The following is a 26,476-nucleotide window of genomic DNA, read 5'->3' on the forward strand; positions in this document are numbered from 1 at the left end:
TTTTTTTGAGATGGAGTTTCACTCTTGTTGCCCAGGCTGGAGTGCAATGGCGTGATCTCAGCTCACTGCAACCTCCGCCTCCCAGGTTCAAGCCTCCTGAGTAACTGGGATTACAGGCGTGCGCCACCACACTCGGCTAATTTTTGTATTTTTACTAGAGACGGGGTTTCCTCATATTGGTTAGGCTGGTCTCAAACTCCTAACCTCAGGTGATCTGCCCACCTTGGCCTCCCAAATTGCTGGAATTACAGGCATGAGCCACCGCACCCGGCCCCTGGCTCCTTTTTTTTTTTTTTTTTTTTTTTTTTTTTTTTAAATAAAGAAAGACCAAAGGTCCAGAGGCTTCGAAAGGCAAATAGTATTAAGTCAGGATTTGATATAAGGATTTCTTTCATTCTGTTAATTCTCTCATTGCTTTCTACTTATGATACCGTTTCATTTGGTAGTAATAATATTTCTTTCTAAACTAAATTGAAGTGAAAAGAAGTGAGTTGATGTAAGAAAAATGTTACAGATATGAAAAAATCATAATGGTCATTAAAAAATTAGTGAAACTTTGGAAAGACTGTGTTCAGTCAAGTGAAGCAAAGTTAGGTTGCAACCACAAAAAAAAACCCAAGTCTCAGTGGTTTGAACAGCGGAGTTAATTGCTCACCTGCAGTACAGGCCCAGCATGGGTCGGCAGGGGGTGCTCCGCGTCGTGGAACGATTCACATCTACACTTGCTTTCCCAACAAGGGCAGCACTGGCCTCCTTTAAAGCTTCTGCCCAGGTGTGACACAGGTTGTTTCTGCTCACATCTCATTACCCGAAACAAGTCACATGGTCACATGTAATTTCAAAGGAAGCAAGAAAATGTAATCCCATCATGTGCCCAAAAGGAGAGCGATAGAATAGTTGAGAACAGCCTTCAGAGAGACTATAAGTAAGAGAGTGTAAAAGGTGGGTCTAGAGAGAGAGGTTGAGTCATGACTCATTGAATTTGTCTGACTTAGAGCATGATGGTCCACCCCACCAAGTGGCCAACACTTGTTCCCAGAAAAGGGAGTGTGATGATCACCCAGAAAGAACACAGTCTGACAACATTATTCTGATGAGCAGACATTTCTCTCAGGCTGCAAGTCAGGAGTCCTTTTGGGTGGGGAGGTGGGGATGCTGCTATTTCCTAAGTGCTTTCAGCTGAACTCTGTGATCTGTTTTGTTTGTTTGTTTTGTTTTGTTTTTACTATTCCCTGGAGGGAGATGAGGCAATTTGGGCTTTGGTTGAGTTAGGGTTTGGTTCTGTCACTACTTTGAAAAGATATCTAGGGAAGGGTAATTGGAAAGGAGAGGAATTCAAGGAGACAGTCCAGGCGGGTAGGGAACCTCAAACAGGGCTTGGTGATCCAGTGATTGGGAGGCCTCCTTGAGGAGTTTTCAAAGTGTTGTCTGAGGGCACCTGGTATCAGAAGTACCCAGAAGCTCATTAAACACTTGGGCCAGGTGCCCCGTGGCTCATGCCTTTAATCCCAGCACTTTGGGAGGGTGAAGTGGGAGGATTTGCTTGAGGCTGGGGTTCAAGACCAGCCTGGATAATATAGCAAGACCCCCGTCTCTATTTTATTTATTTATTTATTTATTTATTTATTTATGGATTCTCACTCTGTCGCCCAGGCTGGAGTGCAGTGGCCTGATCTCTTCTCACTGCAACCTCCGCCTCCCGGGTTCAAGCAATTCTCCTGCCCTGGCCTCCCAAGTAGCTGAAAGTACAGGTATGCACCACCACACCCAGCTAGTTTTTGTATTTTTAGTAGAGACGAGGTTTCACCGTGTTGGCCAGGCTGGTCTTGAACTCCTGGTCTCCAGTGATCAGCCTGCCTTGGCTTCCCAAAGTGCTGGGATTACAGGCATGAGCCACCATACTCCACCTCTATTTATTAAAAAAAAAAAATTTTTTTTTTTTTAAATCTGATGATTAGGCCCACTGTTGGTCCTGGCACCTGCAGGTAGGACCTGAGGCATCTGATTTTTGTTGTTGTTGTTGTTTTGAGACAGGGGCTTGCTCTGGCGCCCAGGCTGGAGTGCAGTGGCATGATCTTTTCTCACTGCAACCTCCACCTCCCAGGTTCAAGCGATTCTCCTGCCTCAGCCTCCCAAGTAGCTGGGATTACAGGCACACACCATCATGCCTGGCTAATTTTTTTTTTTTTAAAGTAGAGACAGGGTTTCACCATGTTGGCCAGGCTGGTCTTGAACTCCTGAACTCAGGTGATCCACCCGCCTCTCAAAGTGCTGGGATTACAGGTGTGATCCACCGTGCCCAGCCGCCATCTGATTTTTTTCTTTTCTTTTTTTTTTTGAGACGGAGGTTTGCTCTTGTTAACCAGACTGGAGTGCAATGGCATGATCCCGGGTCACCTTAACCTCTGCCTCATGGGTTTAAGTGATTCTCCTGTCTCGGCCTCCTAAGTAGCTGGGATTACAGGCATGTGCCACCGTGCTCAGCTAATTTTGTATTTTTAGTAGAGACGAGGTTTCACCATGTTGGTCAGGCTGGTCTCGAACTCCTGACCTCAAGTGGTCCGCCTACCTCGGCCTCCCAAAGTGCTGGGATCACAGGTGTGAGCCACCTTGCCCAGCTGGCATCTAAATTTTTAATCATGGCCCCAGATGATTTTTATGGACACCAAGATTTGAGAAGCGTTGAATGACTGAGAGAAAATTCTTGTAAGGGTAGAAGCCCAGCACAGTGGTTCTCAGTGGAGATTAATTTCAACCCCCAAGGGACATTTATAACCATCTGGAGATAGTTTTGGTTATCACACCTTGAGGGTAGGGGAAAGTGCTGCTGACATCTAGTGGCCAGAGGCCAGACATGCTGCCAGGAACAATGTAAGGGACAGTCCCCATGACAAAGAATTCTCTAGCCCAAATGTCATTAGTGCCAAGGTCAAGAAACCCTGGTTAGCAATTAAGAGTTTGAACCTTTCTAAATGTTGGAGCACATATGATTTTTAAATCTTCGATTTTTATTTTACTTTCCAAAATTTCTACTATATGCATAGAATCCTTTTCACTGAATACCTGTTATGCACCTAGCACTTGAAGTTTACATTATTATCAGTTCCTCTTGAAAGACCTTCTCAGTCATTCATCCAACAAATACCCATTAAACATTTATTACAATGTGTCCAGGCCGGGTGTGGTGGCACACGCCTGTAATCCCAGCACTTTGGGAGGCCGAGGAGGGTGGATCGCCTGAGGTCAGGAGTTCGAGACCAGCCTGGCCAACAGGGTGAAACCCCATCTCTACTAAAAATAAAAAAATTAGCTGGGCGTGGTGGCAGGCACCTGTAATCCCAGCTACTCAGGAGGCTGAGGCAGGAGAATTGCTTGAACCCAGGAGGCAGAGGTTGCAGCAAGCCGAGATAGTGCCATTGCACTCCAGCCTGAGTGACAAGAGCGAAACTTCATCTTAAAAAAAAAAAAAAAAAAGTATTCCAGGCAGAGGGGAAAGTATGTGCAAAGGCCCCCAAGACAGGAAAGAAAAACTTTGAAAATGGCTAGTACACCTGCTGCTGATAGGGGTGGGGGCAAGTGGAATGAAATGAGGTTGGAGATGGAGGGATATAAAAACAAGGGCGTGCATGGCCTCACAGTGTAAAGCGGGAGTTGTATGAGTTTTGTTATAAATGCATAGGAAGTCATAAAAATTTAAGTAGAAGAGGATCTGAGCCAATGTACATTTGTACAAGATCACCCTTGGCCCTTGAGTGAAGCGTAGGGGGTAGGGAAGCCACGGTAGAAAAATAAGTGAAGGGGTGGGGCAGAGGCAGGCGGGGGGAGGCCAGGGGTGGGGGAGGGGGAGATCCCCTCCCCAACCCTGGCAAGTTTGAAAAAAAAAAACAGGAAGAAGTGAAAAGACTTTTGCAGACCTCCAGAGATGCTGCGTAAGGTTGGCTGGGATGGAGATGGAAAGATGAAAAATCTAGATTCTGTTTGGAGGGTGGCAAGAACTGGATTTTCTGATGAACTGGAAGGGATGAGAAACACAACACAGAGATTGTGACTTGCAAGATGTTGGCTTGAATAACTGAGAGAAGGTGGGTGATGACATATGACATATAGATATGACTATTACTCTCTTTGGACGACTGAGGAAGGGGAGGTGAGTCGTCCTACTTCACAAAAATAGTATATGGGCTCCAGGTATGTCTAACCCAAAGGTTATAATTTTTTCACACTCCTACATCCACATATTAATTTTTTTTAAATTGAGACAGAGTCTCACTCTACCCCCAGGCTGGAGTGCAGTGGCGCGATCATGGCTCACTGCAGCCTCCAACTCCTGGGCTCCAGTGATCCTCCCACCTTGGCCTCCCAAAGTGCTGGAATTATAGGCATGCACCATTCCACCCTGCCTATCTTAATTTTTATAATGGGGATGACATTTAATGATAGTCATATTATTATAAATACCCCATACATGCTAACATCTGCTTCCACATGGAAGCAGCACAAAGCCTGGAACCTTCCTCAAAGACCTCTGTATGTTGGAGCAAGGTGCTGGGAACAGAAGTTTAGTAGGTGGTGGAAAGGCAGCAGCTGCCACCCTGGGAAGTGGTTTTAAAATCTTACGTTCTGATTGCTGCAATGGCCATGTGCTGGTGTGTGATGGGGAGATTCTCGTCTAGGTAACTAAACCCAATGAGCTATGATTGGTGATCAAACCGAGCAGGCCCCCCTGTGAATTTGGAGAGACACAGTGCGTCTGGGCCTGTGATTGGCGGGATTGCTGTGATTGGCGGGATTGCTGTGATTGGTGAAGTCCCTAAGGCTGTTTAAGTTTCTGAACACCAGTTCCTGCATTGGCCACAAGGAGGAGCCCGGGAAGCGCAAAGCGCAGCACTGCGGAGAGTCTTGGCCGCCTCCTCCGGGACGCCCTCCGGCCCAGCGCGGTGCCTGCCCTGCCCTGCTCCCTGGGGCAACCGCGGGACGAGGTGGGGCGGGAAAGGGTGTCAGGGCTCCCAACTGTGGCCACGCTTCTCTGCACAGTTCCTTTGGCCTCTTCCCCTGGCTCCCAGCCCCACAGAAGACATTGGCCGACCCGAGGGGTGGGGCTGCGAGTTCGCGAAGGTTTGTGAAGGCCCAGATCCAAGTTGCAAAACTGTGGAGTCTATCAAGTGAGACTTAGCAGCCCCCCTCCCTCAGGCGCGCCCCTTGCCCTCCTCAGAGTCCTTCTCTCAAGCTTAGCAGCCTCCACCGTGCCCTTTAAGATCCTCAAAGAACTTTTGCAAAGTGGCATCTCATTGGAGCTAAAATGACCTGTGTAGGCAAAGGCCACTAGCTCAGGGGATCGCCCCCTGCCCATCCCCAGGTGCTATCACATCGTGCTGTGCGTCTTCACTGCACTTAACCACTGTTTGTAATTGATTTCGTTTTTCATTTATTTACCTGCTTATGTCTGCAACCCGCCTCTCCACCAAAATACAAACTCTGTGAGGGAGGGCGTAGGGTTGCCTGACACAACACAGAACACCCAGTTTCATCTGAGTGTGAGGTGAACAGCACATTTTAAGAGTATAAGTAGGTCCCATGCATTATTTGGGACACGCTCATACTAACAAAGTATTCCTTGTGTATCTTAAAATCACATTTGACTGGGCATCCTGTATTTTTATTTGCTCATCTGCAACCCTCTGAGGGGGATATTTTGCGTGGTCTTCACTGCTGCATCTCCACCACCCACAACGATGCACGCAGAAGGTGCTGAATAAATGTTGAATGTTTCGATGGACGATTTCCTTCCTTCATTCGCTCAGTTATCCATCCAGCCTATTTATATCAAGTGGGTCCTGGGAATACAACAGTAGGTGGGACACAGTCCAATGGAGGAGACAGACAACCAGTCTAACTACCATCTGACTAAACTATGAAGATGTAAAGCTTTGGGGGCTGTGGGGGGACAGAGGAGGACCCTGGCATTCTGTTTCCCGGAGGAAGATGACTAAGATGGGACTTGGAGGATGAGAAGGCAAAGAAAGAAGTGTGATGGCTCTCTGCTTGAGGCCACGGGGTTCTGGAAGCTACAGGTGGCTGGGGAGGGCAAATGTGCAGTGTGGGCAGGGCAGTCACAGGTGAGGAGGAGACTCACATTCACTGGGTGTTACCACCCCGCAGCCAGCACAAAAGGGATGCCATATTGCTATTATTGTGCCCATCAGACAGATGAGGAAGCTGAGGCTCAGAGAAGTGAAATGCCTTGGCTAAGTTTACAGTCTTACAGGGAAAAGCTGAGCTTCAAGCTCAGGTCTGGCAGACTCTGAAGCCTGCACTCTTCTAGAAGAGCCACTGGGTTGATTACAATGCCAATAGGGGGATGGAGAAACAGGCTCAGAGGGGTGACAGGGCTCTCCCTGTGAATATGGCTCTGTCCAGTTGAGCAGAATACTGAAGCCATGCAAGATTTACAGTTTTTTCCAAGCCCTCCAGAGAGACAACAGGAGGCCAGAGCAGGACCCAGGAGTCCAGACCACTGCGTCTCCCGTTCCTCTTGGGGTTGGCTCTCTAGGAGCCCCTTGCAGAGCCCTGGGGCTAATTCCTTGCATGGGTCCTGGACAGGTCTGCAGTTTCCATGGAGACCGCCTCCCACCATCCCTGAAATCTCATTGTGACCAGTATTAAGGGATTAACTCTGCCCAGCGGCCCTCACAGGGTCTGGGGTGCCAAGGGGGGCCAGCAGGAGCTCCATCAAGGATGAAGAGGTTGTGCACTGTGCGGGACCCCATAGCAGCAGGAGGAGGATGTCGGACTGGGGCCAGGGCTTCCCCCGGGACCCACCAGGTATGGTCCTGACTCCACATCTGCCTGGAATGAAGGATGGGATAGTAGGAGAAAGACACAGGACCAAGGGGGAGGATTCCAGACTGGGAGCAGTGTGGAGGATTTGTACCCTCATCCCCTAACCCAGGAACGTCCAGGGCCCTGATGGGTGAATGACGTTCTGATCAGAGAAGGAGGATCCAGATGACCTCAACAAGGTGAGAGGAGCCCCGTGGAGTCTTAGGGGTACTCCAAGGCTGCCTAAAGACCAGATCTCTCATCTCTCCCATTTTGCAGTTGGGGAAACAGAGGCACGGAGAGGGAAAATGACTTGCCCAAAGTCAGTGAGTCAGCAAACTGAAGTAGGTCAAGAATCCAGAGGGAACCCTGAAGTTCCCTAAGCAGACAACAATTGGTTAAAATCTCATTGCCACTTCCACCTTGAACTCCAAATCCTCCTCCCTGAGCTCCAGGCATGGGGTCCCCTCTGTCCCCTCACCCAGAGCCTACCTCATCGGCATGCTTCCCTCCCTGCCTCTCATCCTCCTCCTGACTTCCCCTGCCACCCGCACCACCTGAGGCTGGCAGAGAGTTCCTGGCAGATTCTCCAGTGCTGGCGGGCACAGCCACCAGGCCCCCACTGTTCCATCCAGGGAACACCTTCCCACTGGGTCCCTATCTGGATGGCTTGGGACATTCTTTGTTCCACACTTCATCTTCTCTTTGGGATTACTGGGTCCAGACACAGTGAGGACCCTGACAGCCCCCCTCCCCATCTCTTGTCCTGAGAAGGCCAGGCCTGCTTGGGAGAGATTTAACCAGACTCTGAAGCTCTCTGGGCCGGGCTTCGTGGAAGGCCATATCAGTGCAGGGGCATAAACACCAGCTCTGGAGCTCTGGAGCCAGGTGGAGATGGTTCTAACACCACTGCCTTGGCTCACTGGGAAAATGATGTTCCTTCTCCGAGCCTCAGTTTCCTCACCTGTGATGGGAGACAATAACCCTTCCTTCCTCAAAGCTTACTCTCAGCTGCCATGGAAAGATCTCCAGGTTGTGATGTTAAATGAACCAAACAAGATACAGAACAGTGTAAGAGCAGAAACTACTCATGTATGATCTTACGTGCTGTCTGGTCTGTATAAAGAAACCTTGGTAGATACATCTGTAAGGGATGTGGTCTCCCATAGTGAGGAAGTCAGGGAGAACAGGTGAACAGGAGACAGAGGTGGAAGCCAGACTTCTCAATATACATCTTTTATGTTTTCATTCTGAATGGTGTGAATGTAGCACCAATTCAAAACTTAATGTAAAGATGTTCACAAATTAAGTAAAATATTCAATAATAATAATAACACATACCTCAATAATATGACAGGTGTGCAGCCAAGATTTAGACCCAGGTACTAGAAACTGACTCAAAGGAACAGAGGAGGCCTGTCTTCAAGTCACTGAATACTTGACCTAGAAAGGCCCTTTGTTTTTTCAACATCAAATTGCCAATGACAACAATAATAGTCTTGGTCGCAAGAATCAGGAGCTCCGTACCTGGGGAACACAGTGCCAACCACTGTCTGAACATTATCTCATTTCATTGGCATTTTGATTTTGTGAGGAAACAATCATCATTCTCACTTTACAGATGGGCAAACTGAGCCTTGCTGAAGTTTTGACTAGTAAGTTGTAGTAAGTGATAGAACTTGGATGCCATCAAAGGCTTTCCAGCTTCAAATTTCAAGCCCCCCTATAGTAGATGCCTGGTACCTCCCCACCCCTACCCCAAGATTCGATCATTGGTCTCTGATGGAGACTGGGCATCTGTCTTAAATTTTAAAAAATCTTTTTAAAAAATAGACACAGGGTCTCTCTGTGTTGCCCAGGCTGGTCTCCTGGGCTCAAGTAATCCTCTCATCCCAGCCTCCCAAAGTGCTAGGATTACAGGTGTGAGCCACTGTATTCGGCCAACATCTGTATATTTTAAAGGTTTCAGATGATTCTATTTCATCTTCAGGGTTGAGTCTCTGCTTTGTTAGACAAAACTTCTCCAATGGGAAACCAAGGCCAGGGAGGGAAATGACCTTGCCCAAGGACACACAGTGGCTGGAACCAGAGGTGGGGCAGGGCACCCAGCAGCTCACATGAAGCCTTTGGGCAAATAAGAAAAAGTCACCCCATTCTGGGCAGGCAGAGTTTCATGGGCACTTCGCTTGGCAAGTGGAACAGGGGCTAGATTTCCATCCCTACTCGCCCTCTTGGATGGAGAACCTTTGTGCAATGAGCAACCTGCACAACTGTACAGGGCAGTAACTCTGGCCTGAGCCACAGGACTTCCAAACACTTCACCTTAGTGATCTGACAAATCCCTGGGGCCTCTCAGAACAAGAGTATGGGGAGACCAAGGGTGGCTTCTGGGATGTGGGCTCAGCCCTCACTCCCCAAACCAGAGTCTGGGTCAGGCAGGGGCTCCGATCAGCCTTCAGGCCCCACAAGGGCCAGGAAGGCCGCATTTAATTCCCAAGGTCACCCCTGCAGATAAATTCAGCAACATAAACAGGAGGGATGAACATAAACAGGAGGACAGCAACACCCTCGACCCAGATGTCATAAGCCACCTGGCAGGAGGCAGCCTGCAGAGAGGCCCCACCCACACAGATCCAAGTCCTCCTGGCTTCCTTCCTGATCATTCTCTAGACCATACTCTCTGCCCTACCTCCACAGCCTTGCAGTCAGCATCTCCCACAGTGCCCTGCTCTCTGCCCTTCTCCTGGCCATCGCTCACTGGCATCCCTGGAAGGGAAGGGTAGCCCTGGAGTTAAAGGCACGGACTCTAGAGACAGACTGCCCAGGTTCCAATTCTACTTCTTGTTTCGCATCAGCTATGTGAGCATGGGTATATGACTCAACCTCTCTGTGCCTCTGCTGTGTAAAATGATAGTGAAAACATTGCCTACCTCCCAGAGTGGCTGGGAGGTTCCAGGAAGTAACACGTGCAAAGCCCCTAAAACAGCTGCATATCCATTGGCCACGATGTTCAATGTGTATATTTCGCTTCATTTCATTTTCATGACAATCCTAGAAGTTATTATAATTCCCAATTCACAGGTGAAGAAACTGAGGCTCAGAGAGGTTGAGAGAGTCAGGGCAGGGCTCTGCATCTTTCTTCAGGGCCTGATTCCTCCAGAGATAGGACGTGGCTGAGATAGATTATAATGTAGTCTCTGGTTTGCAGTGCATGGCTGCTGGTCACATCCTCACAGGGCCCATGGGACACAGAGCCAGGTGGATTCCAGGGATTTGGGTCTTCCAATGGCTCTCAGGCACCTCTCTGCTTCCAGCTAGCCCTGGGAGGAGGGGAGGATGGCATGGCAAGGCATTTGCAGAGCCGCCTTCTTCACCACTGTCCTTCAAGACATTGCTCAGGTCCATAGAGAGCCCACCATTCATTCCCATGCTGGCTGGAGCCCCTGAATACCCGAGGTGACCTTCTGTCCTTGAACAAGTCACTTCCCCCTCTGATCTCTGTCTCCCCATCTGTGCAATGAGGGGATGAGGGTGGATCAGTGGTTTTCCAACCCTCAAATAAAATATTAAGATTGCACATAAAACAGAGTCGCCGGTTGAAGCTGGGCCTGTGGATGCATACTCTCGGCTCCTGGGAGCCTTGGAACCCAACTTGAAAAGCCCCAGCCCACATCCTCCTAAAGATTCTCCTGGCTCATGACACTGCAGAGGTCTAGAACCCCAAGCTCAAAGCTGCTGCTTCTCATCCATGTTTGGAAAGCTCTCCCCCAGCTGCCTTTATCTCTCTTTGGTAACAGAGCAAATTTGCTCAGGACCCAGCACAGGGGGAACAAGCAGACTGTTGACTCTTGAGCAAAGCCTCCTCTTTGGAGAGCAGCCGAGGCGGCCGTGGGATATACGTTGGGAGGCCAGCGGCCTCTTGCATAACCTTGGAGGCCTCCTGCCCACCCAGGCCTTTTCAGGGTTAGGGGTGAGGAAAACCGCAAACTCATGCCCAGTTAATTTTTTAAGGCAAAATCAACAGGCTCAGCAATGATTAGCAGCTGGGTAAGTTGGTCTTAATCAGGCTGAGGACAGGGAGGGAGGAAGGAGGCCCAGGGATGGGGCCCAGTTATCAGTTAACCACATGAATGTTGCTTCCTTCCAAACCCGCTGGCCTTCAGCCCCAAGCTCCCTCATCTTCCTCTAGGAAATACTCCTGTGACAAGCCAGTGGCCACCCATCATTGGGTGAAAAAACACAATGCCACTCATGGTCTGTGATGAAGCAGAAAGTGCTCGTTGTTAAGACAAAGCTCACCCACCACCGCTGCGTGGCTTTGAGCAAGTCCCTTTCACCCTCTGAGGCTCTGTGAGGGGCCCCAGGTCTGGGCCCTGAGTCTATGGTTCAGTTGACCAGCTGTCACTCCCCTGACGGCCTCAGTGTTTCTGTCCACCAAATGGGTGGGTTAGCCAAGGCATCTTTTCCAGTCTTGAAGCTTTGTGGGTGCCTGATTTGATTAAGCCACAGTGGCCTGCACCCAGAGTGCAGAGGGTGGTATGAGTAGCATTTTAGGAGCTCAAGGAAGAGAAAGGGAGGGGACCTACCTGGTATCTGCCATTGATATCAGCAAGCGTCAGATCCCAGCTCCAGGAAGAGGGCTGTCCTCTCAGATGGGAGGCAGGGGTCCGGTGGGGTGGCTGTGGCTGCAGGGACGGCCTGGCAGAGTCTCTTGGTGGCCCAGACCCCATGTCCCAGGACCTTGGAAGCCGCTAAAGGAAGCAGCAAGACCAGGCCAGCTGGTGGCTGCCTGGACTGGAGTTTGGTCAGTGGTTGGGGACCTATATTGTGAGATAGTTAGGACTTTGTCCACAAACTGGAATTTGAAATTTCAAAGGGGCAAAACTGAAGGGCCCTACCCCAGAGTGGAGATGGTTCTTGGCTTCTTTCCTCCACGACTTTTGTTCTTTGTCTTGATAAGTCCCAGTTTTTCCTGCACTGTTCCCGGAGTGGTGGGTGGGGAAGAAAAGATAGGAGATAGTGGTGTGGTGAGCACCAAGGGGAAGAGAAGATGCCAGGCAGCCCTGGGGTGGCCAGGCATGTGTAGGATGCCCCTGAACCTGCCTATGCCCAGGGATAAGGTGCTTTACCTCTCAGGTCCTTGAGTTCCCATGCAAGACTGAGGCAGTGAAACCACCAGCTCCAGTGCCTTAGAATTCTGAAGTCCTTTCTGGGATTCCAGGAGTCATGATCCAGGCAGTGCATAGAGGGGTGAAGCCCTCAAGCTCTGGAGGTAGACTTGGGTTCAAACGACAGCCCCTCCCTTACGAGCTGTGTGGCTTTGGGCAAGTCACTTCACCTCTCTGAGCCTCAATTTTGTCATCTTTAAAATGGGGATGACAATAGCCCATATCTCAATGGGCAGATAGTATGAGAAGAGTAGAAGGTTTTTAGCACCAGGGCTAGCACAAAATTTCTCTGTAAACATTAGATCTTATTATAATGTAAAAGAAAAACAACGTGGTTCACAGTGGCAGCTCCCTTACCACTGTCCACAGCAGAGGCACGAGCTCTCTATACATGCCTCCCCGACTGCAGGCTGACCAGGCAATCCCTCCTTCCCATTTCAATTGGGTCTCTCGGTGGGTTCCAAGGTCCTCTGCTATCCCCTGGAATCTGCTGCCTCTTGAGTTGGGGCCTGACAACCGGTGAGCCGAGGTAAAGAATGGCTGCTAAATTGATGGCATTGAGGCCAGACCTTGTTCATGGCTGGGCATGCGGTACCTGGAGCTGTCCTGAGCAGGGGTCCTGATTCCGACTGATTATGTGGCCAGTGTTCATGGAGTCAATGACCAATGACAGTAATTGCTACTGTTGTACTGTGTGCGTACACCTGGTCATTTAATGCTTGAATCATCCCTACAAAGAAGGTATCAACCCAATTTTTCTGATGCTGAAACTAAGGCTGAGAAAGGTAGAAGTTGAGGTCACAGAGTTTGGTACATTGGCACTGCCTGGATTTTAACCCAGATCTATCTGACTACAAGGTCTGTGGTTTATTCCCCTAAAGAGAAATCAGGGGGAAGGAGGGGCTAAGAATCTTATCTACTCTCTCATTTAATCTTCACCACAAACTACAAGTTAGACCCATTTTACAGAAGGAGTAACCAAGGTTCTAAATAAAAACTTGCCTTGTACAGACAGCTGGTCCTGGGCTTGGAATATAGTCACTGGTATACAGGCACCAGAGACCAACACCCACAGGCTAACACCCACTCAGTCCACAGAAAGAAGCTGAATATTTTTTTATAAGCAGAGAAAAAAAAACCAAACCAATACTGTGACATTTGCTCTGTGACTTCCTGTATTTATTATGTGCTCATACCTAAGCATTGTCAGGATAATGTTCTTCCTCATTGGAGGGCGTTATGAAGTTGCTTTCTTTTTTGCCATTAGTTAAAAAAAAATTCCCTTGGAGGAAGGGAATGACTCTTTTTATAATTCATACATAATAATTGTACATATGTATGGAGCACATGTTTTTTGTTTGTTTGTTTGTTTTTGAGACGGAGTCTCGCTCTGTTGCCCAGGCTGGAGTACAGTGGCATCATCTCGGCTCACTTGCAAGCTCCGCCTCCCGGGTTCACGCCATTCTACTGCCGCAGCCTCCCGAGTAACTGGGACTACAGGCGCCCGCCACCATACCCAGCTAATTTTTTGTATTTTTAGTAGAGACAGGGATTCACCGTGTTAGGCAGGATGGTCTCGATCTCCTGACCTCGTGATCCACCCGCCTTGGCCTCCCAAAGTGCTGGGATTACAAGCATGAGCCACCGCACCTGGCCTGAGTACATGTATTTTGATACATGCATACAATGTGTCATGATCAAAGTATTTAGGGTATCCATCACTTCAAACATTTATCATTTCTTTGTGTTGGGTACATTTCAGATCTTCTAGCTATTTTGAAACATACAATAAACGATTGTTAACTACAATCGCCCTACTGTGCTATAAGAACTAGATCTCATTCCTTCTATCTCACTGTATTTTTGTACCCATGAACCAACGTCTCTTCATCCCTTGAATGAAACATTCTTTTTTTTTTTTTTTAAGACAGAGTCTTGCTCTATCACCTAGGCAGCAGTGCAGTGGCACAATCTCAGCTCACTGCAGCTTCCACCTCACAGGTTCAAGCGATTCTCCTGCCTCAACCTCCCAAGTAGCCTGGACTACAGGGGCTTGCCACCATGCCTGGCTAATTTTTGATTTTTGTATTTTTAGTAGAGACAGGGTTTCTCCATGTTGGATAGGCTAGTCTTGAACTCCTGACTTCAGACGATCCACCTGCCTCGGACTCCCAAGGTGCTAGGATAACAGGTGTGAACCACCACGCCCGGCCTGAAACTTTCAAGATCTCAAGATACTGTACATTTAAAGCACCCCAATGTCCTCTCTTTCCACTTCCCATTCTGTCTGCTTATCTAACATGAAGAACATTGTATTAATCTGATTTTTAAGGATTTTTTGTCTGTTATGTGTTAAGTGTTTGTTTGCTACCCCAGTGAAAACATTCTACATTGCAGACCAATGTGTGCTTGTTTCAGGGGCCTGGGATCATAGCATTCTTAGCCATTGTCACAAAATACATGGAGTCATATTTAAAATGTAAAGTTGTAACATACATATGTTTAAAATGGAAATGCCACGCAAAAAGATGGATGTGCAACGTCATATGTATTCAGTTCTCTGTACTTAGTAAATGTAACTGACTTGTCTGTCTGTTAGTGAACTATGGGTGCAAGGACACGTCTCTGGCTACTTTGCATCTGTAATCCACAAAGATTCTGGGCAGCTGTATTATCACAGCTTGTTGTTTGTTTTTGCTGGCTGAAGGAAAATTTGTATTTTAATTATTTTCGTGTACAGAAAACTCAACAGTGCACATTTAACCCAGGTTAGTGGCAAGTTCTTTAGCCTTTGCCTTTTTGAGGTTGGTGATATGAGCCACAGACTTGGGACCCAGGACATTGCCGCCCCAGTGACGGTGGATCTCATCGTATCTGTCGTCATTGGTCCTGATAGCTTCCACCAGCTTAGCCAAAGCAACTTTGGCTTCCAAGTTCACTTGTGTGATGGGGACAGTGGTCCAGGTCTTCCTGTGGACTAGACGTCCCAGTCTTGCCTTCCCCTTGATAATGCAGTAAGGGACCCCCATTTTACGACACAGGGCAGACAAGAAGACAACCAGCTTGATGGGATCTGTGTTGTGTGTGATCACCACCAGCTGAGCTTTCTTGTTCTCCACCAAGGTGGTGACGGTGTTAACTCCTGCTGGAAGGACAGGGGTCTCTTAGGGGAGACGTCCCTTTTGCCAGCAGCTTTCTCCTCGGCCTGGGCCGAGAGCCTCTGCTTCTTCTCTTGCTTTGTCTCTGGTCTGTACTTGTGGGCCAGCTTAAGCAGCTGAGTAGCTGTCTGGCGGTCCAGGGCCTGGGTGAGCTGGTTAATTGCAGGAGGCGCTTTCAGCGACTTATAGGGGATGGCTCTCTGCTGATAGAGCGGGGCCATTTCACAAAGCAGGTGAGGTCTCTTTTGGGCTGGATGTCCTGTCCAGTGCCAAAATTCTTAGGCCTTTTCTCAAACAGAGGATTCACCACTTTCTTGGCCTCCGGTTTTTTCACGACAGCAGGGGCCAGAGCCACCTTCTTTCCCTTGGCCTTCTTTTGTTTCGGCATCTTGGGCGGTGGGAGGAGAGCCATAGCTTAGTTTAAATAAACTATGTGGTAACAATGAACAACAAGAATAGAAGAAATAATAGCTTGCCTGAGGTCACAGAGCCAGCAGATCTTATAGGTGGTGCATCATTTATATGAGGAATGTGTATCTAGAAGATATTGTTTGGCGTTGGCTAAGGGTGGAATGAATCATGTATGTAATAGATTATGCAATTTACAGTAATGAGTGGACAGATTTACTTATGGGGCAGGTTATAATGTGGTGGGATGAGAATCTAGAACATGCCTCCTAGGCAGTCATATAGACTGTGCATTTGGTAAGTCAGGTATGTCGTGGTTTGCGTATCTAATAGCTCTTCATTTGCAGGCTGTCCACCTAGTAGCTCTTGGATATAACGGGTCATGGCTGTGGCATGGTGTGGTTGATCCTGGTTGATCGTAGACCTTATTTAATTGAATCTAAGATGTCACCTATAGAAAAACGCATTGTTATTTCGGTTACCAATGAAATTCTGACATGCCATTGATCACATTTCCCTTTAAGCAATGTGGAAGTGTGCCTCAGAGTAGATGAGGCCATGTATTGCTGGGTTGTGTGGGGAGTAGCTGTGCCTGCGGCCTGCCATAGGTGCCAGGCAGGTGGCAGAGGCCTGGGCTCGGCTCCTGGAGGCTCCCCCCGGAGCTGCCCTCCACGTCTCTTCTGTGTTTACCCCTTAGTCAGATCTTCCATTTCTGCCCACCTCTGCACTGCCCCCAAGGCCGGTGGAGCCAGATCAGATATTCCTGGGGTAGGCATGGGAGGAACCCATCGGTATATGGTCTCTTTCAGCCCCTTATCAAATCTCAAAGTGTGGGTTGTGGGGGGCTGCCTCTTGCTCCCTCCCTCAGAGTCTTGTCCTGGCCAACAGAAAACTGAGCCAGGATCATCTTTCCATTTGACAGAGGGAGAAATTGAAGCCCTGAGAAGAGACGATGTAAATAAAGTTATCGAAATAGTGACTGAGCCAGTTCCTAAAGCCAGGTCTCCTGACACCAAATCTAGCCTCTCTTTTCCTCCACAATAGTTGCTCCTTCTCCCCTTTCCCTGCAGGATATAGCACTCTCCAGTCATCTCAGCTTCAGAAGTCAGATCAAATGGGGAGAATAAAGCTAAGCAGGGCAGAGAAAGGGCTTCTAGCAGTGGGAAGAACACGGAGATGCCTCCTCAAAGCACTCAAACATATGCCCTGACTCCCGATTTGCTCACTCATTAATTCACCCACACATTCACTCATTCTCTCACTCGTTAATTCACCCACTCATTAATTCTCTCACTCATTTGCTCATTTGCTCACTCATTAATTCACCCACCCATTCACTCATTAATTCACCCACCCATTTGCTCACTTACTCAGTAATTTACCCTCTCATTCGTTCATTCACTCACTCAGTTCGTGCATTCAGCCAACTCACTCATTAATTCACCCTGTCTCTAATTCAATCACTCCTAATTCACCCACTCATTAATTCACCCTGTCTCTAATTCAATCACTCCTAATTCACCCACTCATTAATTCCCCCACACACTCACTCATTAATTGGTGCTCCCACTAATTCACCCACTCTTGCTCACAGGTGTCACCAAGTCCCTCCAACCTGCCCTTCCAGTCAGCAGCAGAGGACAGGCTCCCAGGCCTCCCAAGTCTCAGGCTTTCCTTCCTCTGCCCTCACTCTCTGCCTTCTACATCAAGACTTTACTTCCCCAGATTGATCGGCAGCCCTTGAAAATGTCTGCACAGAAGGCAATGAGGGCTGGAGGGAGTGAGAAGAACAGAGCGCACCATGAACTTCAGACAGCCAGGACCAGCTGTGTAATTTTCAGGGCCCCGTCCAAAACAAAAATGCACAACCCCTTGTTCAAAAGTCATGATGAATTTTAAGTCATGATGAACCAGGCACCAGGACTTTCTAAGGGTTGGGCTGCCTGTGACTGCACTGGCGATACCCCCACAAAGCCCACTCTGAAGGTAGGAGACAGGTGGAGAGAAACGGGGATGGAAAGGGGGATACAAAACAGGGAGAGGGAGGAGGAAGAGGATGGAGGTCTGTGAGGGCCCATTTGTTGTGTGATTTATGCCATCTCATTTCCTTCTCAGACCACCCTTTGAGGTTGATTGTACATTTTACAGAGAAGGAAACTGAGGCTCAGAGAGAATCATTTACCCAAGGTCCCAGTTAGTAGATGGTAGGCGCCAGAATGTAAATCCAGGTATCTGCCTGCTCTGGGAGGGGGTGGGGGTGAGGGAAACAGGAGAATGTGACGGGAAAATCCGAGATGGAGTCGGCCTGGGCAGAAACACTGGGAGCTGTGGGAGATGGTGAGGGGCAGGGTGGGATCATAGGGAGCAGGAGCAGGGAATTGGAGGTGAGTCTGGCCCTCCCAAACTTCCAGTACCTTCTGCTCCCAGGGGAACTGGGAAACTGCAGGGGAACTGGAAGGGAGCTCCCAGAACAAGGATCCAGAAGATTGGCATCTGGGGCCTGGGATTTAGGTTTCTAAATCATGGGCCATGGGGCAGCCCTATCTCTGCAAGAGCATTGAGGGTAGAAGTCAATGATTTGGGAAGTTATTGAATTAGGGGATCTCGGAGGTAGGCTGTCAGTGCCCGATAGTATCAGTTAGAATGCCTGACTTGGGGTGACAATGGCTTGGAGGGATGGGTGAGTCAAGGGTCAAATGAGTGCCCGTGAGTCATGATGCCTGGCTTGTACAATTGATAACTGAACATCGGTGAGTTAGGGCCTCAACAGTTGTAATTAGCACCCCGGGTGTCAGCCAGAAACCAACAAACAGCCAAATCCCTGCAGCCCCGCCCTGCCTATCCACTGGCGGGGGACCGATTAACCATTAACCCCCACCCCTCCCCGGCAGAGCCTCCACCCCTTCACAGAGGCTAGGCCAAGACTCCCAGCAGATCTTCCCAGAGGACGGTTTGAAAGGAAGGCAGAGAGGGCACTGGGAGGAGGCAGTGGGAGGGTGGAGGGCGGGGGCCTTCCGGGTGGGTGTCCAGGGCAGGGCAGGTGGCCGCGGCGTGGAGGCAGGGAGAATGCGACTCTCCAAAACCCTCGTCGACATGGACATGGCCGACTACAGTGCTGCACTGGACCCAGCCTACACCACCCTGGAATTTGAGAATGTGCAGGTGTTGACGATGGGCAACGGTAGGTGGGGGCAGGTGTGTCAGTGGGGGCAGATGTGCCTGGGTCCAGGAACAGATCTTTGGCACTCAACTCTGGGGTGGGAGGAGAATGATAGAAAATGGTAGGTTGGTCCTACAGGCCAGCACAGGTGTTGCCAGGTGAAGCCCATGTCCCCAGGTGCAGTGATCACAGGCATTCCGGGTGAAGGGAGGCCTGCAAGGGCCAATTTCCAGCAAAAGTCGATCCCGGCTATTCCTCCCAGGCCCTTCCATTCCTCACTGCCTCACAGCGGCTCTGCTTGGCACTTGGCGCAGTGACGTGATGGTGAGCTCCCCCTTGGTGCCCAGCTCCAGCAATTCAGCCCAGCACGGCCCCTTGGTGAACCCCTTGGGCCTAGGTTCAGAGAGACAGCAAGGGACATTGTATCCCTGGAGATGGTGGTTGGAGACATAACTGCATTTCTTGGTGTCTTTGGGACTTTCCTAGGGAAAACGGAGTTCTCAGGGAAGTCTTGCTAACTGAGAAGCCAACTCAGCACTGTGTGTGTGGTGTGTGCGTTCGTGTGTGATGGTGAGTTTCCATGTAGGTTGTATGGGTGGGGTGATGCTTTCAGGAACATATTTGCATATGTGTGTTCATTTGTCTCTGTGTGTGAGTTCTGGGTCTATTTTCCTTTGTATTCATTGAGTGGGTCTGTGTTTGTGTCTCTAGGAGGTGCCTGTGTTGATCTTGCTTGTGTATGTAAGTGACTATGTGTGTGTGTGTCTGTGGATGTTGGTACATGTGTGCTGTGTGTGCGGGTCATAGAGCACATGTGTTTGTGCATGTAGACCTGTTGGAGTGCCCTGTTCTTCCTGCATCTTTATCCTGTGTGGGCGTTTTGTCGTGTGCCCATATTTGTACCTGCTGTGTATATATGCAGTCCCCTGTAGTGCCGGCGGGGGTTAGCGGTCTCTGGTGTGCCCACATTTATACCTGCTGTGTACACACGCAGTCCCCCGTACTGCGGGCGGGGGTCAGCAGTCTGTGGTGTGCCCATATGTGTACCTGTGTACATATGCAGTCCCCCGTACTGCAGGCGGGGGTCAGCGGTCTCTGGTGTGCCCATATGTGTACCTGTGTACATATGCAGTCCCCCGTACTGCGGGCGGGGGTCAGTGGTCTGTGGTGTGCCCATATGTGTGCCTGTGTACATATGCAGTCCCCCGTACTGCAGGCAGGGATCAGCGGTCTCTGGTGTGCCCATATGTGTGCCTGTGTACATATGCAGTCCCCCGTACTGCGGGCGGGGGTCAGCGGTCTCTGGTGTGCCCATATGTGTACCTGTGTACATATGCAGTCCCCCGTACTGCAGGCAGGGGTCAGCGGTCTCGGGTGTGCCCATATGTGTGCCTGTGTACATATGCAGTCTATGCAGTCCCCCGTACTGCAGGCAGGGATCAGCGGTCTCTGGTGTGCCCATATGTGTGCCTGTGTACATATGCAGTCCCCCGTACTGCAGGCGGGGGTCAGCGGTCTCTGGTGTGCCCATATGTGTACCTGTGTACATATGCAGTCCCCCGTACTGCAGGCAGGGGTCAGCGGTCTCGGGTGTGCCCATATGTGTGCCTGTGTACATATGCAGTCTATGCAGTCCCCTGTACTGCGGGCGGGGGTCAGCGGTCTCTGGTGTGCCCATATGTGTGCCTGTGTACATACGCAGTCTATGCAGTCCCCTGTACTGCGGGCGGGGGTCAGCGGTCTCTGGTGTGCCCATATGTGTGCCTGTGTACATACGCAGTCTATGCAGTCCCCTGTACTGCGGGCGGGGATCAGCGGTCTCTGGTGTGCCCATATGTGTGCCTGTGTACATACGCAGTCTATGCAGTCCCCTGTACTGCGGGCGGGGGTCAGCGGTCTCTGGTGTGCCCGATTGCACAGACCCAAGTGCAGGACTCTGTTGTTGCCATTCACCAAGTGAGATTCACATCAGCAACATGTCCGTTTGTCTCTGAGCAGATTTTGTTGCCGGCATGTCTCTCCAGATTTAGGCATCCCCTCCGACATCACTGGAGCATATCTGGAGGGGCGGGCAGTTCTCCTCCCCAGGGATGTAGGGGAAAAGAGGAGGCCTGGAAACCCCTCCTGGAGGGAAGGGCCCCATCGGTCCCAGGCCAGCCTCAGAGGAGAGGGGGCAGGCAGCTGGCTGAGGTCAGCCTGTCACCCCACTTCCTTCTGTGTCTTGGAGCCACACAGCCAGTATCAGGCTGCAGCTCCAGCTGAGGCCTGGAAGCTTGTGGTCAGCTCAGCTAGAGTGAGGAGGCAGTCGCTGGGCACTGCCTGTTGTCAGCTCAGCAGGTGCTCACCTGCCCCTGCTATCCAATCACTGTGTGACCTTGGGCATGTCACCTCCCCTCTCCTGGCTTCTGTATCTTCTACAAAACAGGCTTCACTCCCCCAGGCCTGCTGGCTGGCGGGCTTTTAGGCCTGAGGGCCATGCAAGGAGCGCAAGGCGAAAACACACCAGAGAGAGCAAACAAGTTGAAGCTGTACTAGGTGGAGTGTCGCGTGGCCCCACGAGGACCGCTGCCCTGCCCCGGGCTGCTCCCCGACCCCATCACTTTTTCAAAGCCCAGGAACTGTGTGCTCCTGAGGCAGAGGCCAAGCCCCTGAACTGGATGTCCCAAAGACAAGACCACCTCCAGCTCTGGAACCAGAAAGATCTGGGCGCAAATCCGGCATAGATCCTTTCAACCTGTGTGAACGTGGCAAGGCAGTTTCCTCTCTGAGCCTCAGTTTCCTCATCTATAAAATGGGAATAAATAATAGTGTCTGCCTCCCAGCACTGGCCAGAGGATAAATAAAACAAGGTGCCTGGGTGTTTAGCCCTGGTAAAGGGCCTGGCCTCAACATGGGTCATGTCAAGGGCTCTGAGCATCTGTAAGCAGGGTTCCCACGTTCCTCACTGAAGTTTGAAGTGGTCTGAATTGGGGTTATGTGAAGTTGTCCTCTGAAGTGTTTTGAGTACATCCTGGGCTGGTGGCTCAAAGCCTCCAAGGATATTTCTTCTTCCCCGTCCACTCCCCACCTCAATGCAGCGGCAGCCCCAGGGGGCTCCTTGTTCATTAGAGGCCCCAGCAGACACCTCAATACGTGCGGCACTGGCCGGAGTAGCCCAGCAAGCCTGGACCATAAACCTGTGGCTCTGCTTCACAGCAAGCAGTGCGATGACATCAGGAAGCCACTTGTCCTCTCTAAGCCTCTGCGTCCTCACCTGCAGAATGGAGGTGCTCGGCTGACCTCAGAGGGGAGATGATAGAGCTGACAGCCCCAGCCCATCCTGCCCCAGAGCTGGGAGCTACTTCCCCAGCCTCCTACTGAATGACCAGGAGCTGTAGGGTCAGTCTCCCTGGGGGTCGAGGGAGGAGAGGCCGAGGGAGAAAGGGCACCCATGTGGCTTAACAATTATCCCCATCTCCAGGAATAATTCACCAAGTCCTGGGGACACCTGGGAGTCTGTGATGGCAGAAATGAGATGCGGCAGTGTCTGCTTGTGACAGAGCCTGAAAGTCCTCTGCTCCGAGAGTTTTCCTATGCAGAAAAGTTTTTGTTTCACGAACACTGATACGGTGCTTACTGTGTGCCAAGCACTTCACATACACAAATGAGTGTTCACCGGGTCCCCATAACAAACCTAGGGGAATATCACATTCCCCATTTCACAGATGAGGAAACAAAAGCATAGAGAAGTAAACGAACACAGCCAACGTCACGTGGCTAAAAAGTGGGCAAGCTGGGACTGAACCCTGGGCAGAAGGACTTCAGAGGCTGTGCTGTTACCTACAGCACATGGCCCTCTCTGGGCCTAACTGGATGCCTCTGAGGAATCCAAGGTCGGATTCAGGATTTCTATGAATGCACGTGTGTGTGTGTGTGTGCATGTTTGTATGTGTCTGTGTAAGTTAGTGCATGTGTGTATGTGTGTGTGAACTGTGTGTATGTGTATGTATATGTGTGGACTGTGTGTGTGCACACGTTTGTGTATGTGTGTGCTGATGTGTGTATGTGTCCGTGTGTGTGCATGTGTATGGACTGTGTATGTGTGTGCATGCATGTGTTATATATGTGGACTGTGTGTGCATATGTGTGTGCACATCTGTGCATGTGTGGACTGTGTGTATATGTGTGTGCACGTGTGTGTGTGGACTGTGTGTGCATATGTGTAAACTGTGTGTGAATGTTCATGTGTGTGGAGTGTATGTGTGCACACGAGTGTATATATGTGTGTGATATGTGTGTATGTGTGTGTGAATTGTGTGTGTGCGTATGTGTAGACTGTGTGTGTGTATGTTCATGTGTGGACTGTATGTATGTGCGTGTGTGTGCGTGCGTGTGTGTGTGGCTGTGGTGTGTGTGTGTGCCTGTGTGGACTGTTGTGCATGTCTGTGCGTGTGGGGACTGTGTGGTGTGTGCGTGTGTGTGTGGACTGTGTGGTGCATGTGTATGTGTTTGTGTGTGGACTGTGTGGTGTATGTCAATTGTTTGGTGTGTGTGTGCATGTGTGTGTGACTGTGTGGTGTGTGTGTGAATGTGTGTGGGCTGTGTGGTGCGTGTGTGTGCTTGTGTTTGGTGTGTGTGGACTGTGTGGTCTGTGTGTGTGTGCATGTGTGTGTGGACTATGTGGTGTGTGTGGACTGTGGTGTGTGTGGGCGCATGTAAGTGCATGTCTGTGTGGTGTGTGTGCGTGTGTGGACCGTGTATGTGCTTGTGCATGGCATGTGTGTGTGTGTGGACTGTGTGGTGCATGTGTGTGTGGACTGTGTAGTGCGTGTGTGTATGCTCGTGTGTGGTGTGTGTGCGTGTGTGTGGACTGTGTAGTGCGTATGTGTGCTTATGTGTGGTGTGTGTACGTGTGGACTGTGTGGTGCATGTGTGTGTTCGTGTGTGGACTGTGTGGTGTGGGTGGACTGTGGTGTGTGTGCGCGCGTGTCTGGTGCCTGTGTGTGTGCTTATGTGTGGCGTGTGTGCGTGTGTGTGTTTGTGTGGACTGTGTGATGTGTGTCTGCTTGTGTGTAGCGTGTGTGTGTGTGACTGTGTGGTGCGCATGTGTGGGTGTGTATGTGGACTGTGTAGTGCATGTGTGTGTGCTTGTGTGTGACGTGTGTGCTTGTGTGTGGACTGTGTGGTGCGTGTGTGTGTGAACTGTGTAGTGCGTGTGTGTGCTTGTGTGTGGCGTGTGGTGTGTGCATGTGTGGATTGTGTAGTGCGTGTGTGTGTGCTTGTGTGTGGCATGTGTGCGTGTGTGTGGACTGTGTGGTGCGTGTGTGCATGCTTGTGTGTGGCATGTGTGCATGTGTGTGGACTGTGTGGTGCGTGTGTGCGTGCTTGTGTGTGGCATGTGTGGACTGTGTGGTGTGTATGTGTGTGCTTGTGTGTGGCGTGTGTGCATGTGTGTGGACTGTGTGGTGCTTGTGTGTGGCGTGTGTGGACTGTGTGGTGCCTGTATGTGCTTGCGTGTGGTGTGTGTGTGTGGACTGTGTGGTGAACGTGTGTGTGCTTGTGTGTGGCATGCGTGTGTGGACTGTGGTGCGTGTGTGTGTGCTTGTGTGTGGCGTGTGTGGACTGTGTGGTGCGTGTGTGTGCTTGTGTGTGGCGTGTGTGCGTGTGAGGACTGTGTGGTGCGTGTGTTGTGCTTGTGTGTGGCGTGTGTGGACTGTGTGGTGCGTGTGTGTGTGCTTGTGTGTGGCATGTGTGCATATGTGTGGACTGTGTGGCACACACGCTTGCATTTTTCCGGGGGCTGATCCATTGCACTTGTCATCTTCTCCAGAGGGGTCTATCTTTGCTGAAATATTTGCTGACCAAAAAAAAAAAAAGGCGGGGGAAGTTCAGCTGCTGATATTTTTTTAAATTTGGAAACAGACCAGTCAAACTGCTCCCTTTTATGGTTAGAGAAACTGAGGCCCAGAAGAAATTGAAGCAAGGAAAAGGAAGTTGCCCAAGTTTACAGGCGAGTTAGTGGCAGCATCAGCACTAATGCCCAGGACTCCTGGCACCCAGCCCGAGATCCTCTTTCCACCTGCCTCTATGGCCCTCCTCACATTTGTGGAGATGCATAGCTTTTGCCTGTGGGACAGGAGGGATGGGAGACGTGTCCAGACCCTCCTAGGAGGCCACATGAGTGGGACTGTTCTCGGCCCAAGTCTTTCCTGTTCTTCAGAGAATTTGCGGCGTCCCTGGGCACGCAAGCTGAGATCCACCCAGCCCTGGTCCCTTGGTGAGAACTGAGGGACAGGACCTGGTTCTCAGGAGATATTGCAGGGGAATGTTTCTCCCTTCTGCAGCCCCCTTCCCAGTTAGGAGACAGGCTCCCACCCCAGAAGGTGGCCAGGTTTTCATGCCTTCCTAGAGAAAGCTGGGGCTCATGGCCTCCATCACAGGGAGATGCAGACCCTCAGACACAACTCTGCGAAGTCACAACCAGCCCCAATTTACAGATGTGAAACTGAAGCTCCACGAAGTCGGGAGGTCACTGAGCGGGGAAGTGATGGAGTGGGAACAGCCCCCAGATCTGGCTGAGGCCGAAGCCCTAGAGAGATCCCCGCAAGGCTCCCTTAGATGTCTGACTTTCTGTTCTTCCTGAAGCCTCACTCCCTTCTCTCCTGGTGCAGACACATCCCCATCAGAAGGCACCAACCTCAACGTGCCCAACAGCCTGGGTGTCAGCGCCCTGTGTGCCATCTGCGGGGACCGGGCCACGGGCAAACACTACGGTGCCTCGAGCTGTGACGGCTGCAAGGGCTTCTTCCGGAGGAGTGTGCGGAAGAACCACATGTACTCCTGCAGGTGAGGAGCCTCAGTTTCTCCAGCTGGGAAATGGGCACACTTGGGCTCATGGCCCCAAGGGCTGTCTTCTCCCTGAGTGGGTGGGTCCCAGAGACAGCTGCCCTTCAGGGCCTTCACGGCTCTTCTGGTTTTGTAGGCTTTGTGAATCCAAGAAGAGCATCTATTCTAGGAACCACATTTACTGCTCATCAAGCTACTGGCTGCCGTTTATTGAGCTCTTATCATATGCCAGGCACCATACTAAGTCTTTGTGTGTATTAAATCATCCCCTTGAGCCCATTGTTCTTTTTCCCATTCCATGAGGCCTCTTCTGAAGTCTCAGTAGATGACCCCGTCTTCCACTCTGGTGTTTTTTCGGGGACAAATAAGAGATTGACCCCAGGCCACTCCACCGACCCCAGGCCATTCCACCTACCCCAAGGGCTTCCACCAAACCCAAAGTCTTCTCAAGGCCTTGGAGAGCCCTCTTTCGAAAGCATCTCCTGTTCTGGGTAATGACAATAATAAACTCATAGCAGCTGTCAACCGTGAGCACTTGTCATGTACAGAGACTGTGCCCATCAGTGCATGACTTCATTTCACCTGTCAACACCCTGTGAGATGGTTACTGTTGTTATTCCCGTTTTATAGAGGAGGAAGCTGTGACGTGGAGCGCTAGGCATTTGCCCAAGGTCAACCAGCTTGAATCAATGGCAGAGCCAGGGTTAATATTCAGGACCCCACCCATCACCACTGTGTGGCACTGCCTCTACTTCCTATCCCCCTCCAGAGAGAGGCTTATGTGAACCAAGTATTACCTCTGAGCCATAACCAGGAGGCTGCTCTGGGTTCTGGGCTTTTATAGGATGTGGTGGAAATAGCAGGGCTCTGGTACTCAAGAGGTCGAGGTTCCCAACTCAGCTCTAACACCAACCAGCAGAGCGACCCATGACCACACG

The 26,476-nt window shown here is 50.4% G+C and overlaps 1 protein-coding gene across 3 annotated transcripts in view; it reads left to right on the forward strand.

The window, feature by feature from the left end:
- The window catches only part of HNF4A (hepatocyte nuclear factor 4 alpha), a 74,732-nt gene that overhangs the window by 22,308 nt on the left and 25,948 nt on the right, over window positions 1–26,476 (forward strand). Inside the window, exons 1-2 of one of the 3 annotated variants that reach the window (XM_010384279.2) lie at window positions 18,492–18,734; window positions 25,364–25,538. In XM_010384279.2, coding sequence (XP_010382581.1) covers window positions 18,620–18,734; window positions 25,364–25,538 — 290 coding nt within the window. In that variant the 5' untranslated portion in view covers window positions 18,492–18,619. Of the gene's footprint in view, window positions 1–18,491; window positions 18,735–25,363; window positions 25,539–26,476 lie in introns of those variants that run through there. The other 2 variants (XM_010384280.2, XM_010384282.2) reach the window with 2 other exon arrangements.

This window comes from Rhinopithecus roxellana, chromosome 13 (genome assembly GCF_007565055.1).
Source record: "Rhinopithecus roxellana isolate Shanxi Qingling chromosome 13, ASM756505v1, whole genome shotgun sequence".
Lineage (NCBI taxonomy): Eukaryota > Metazoa > Chordata > Mammalia > Primates > Cercopithecidae > Rhinopithecus > Rhinopithecus roxellana.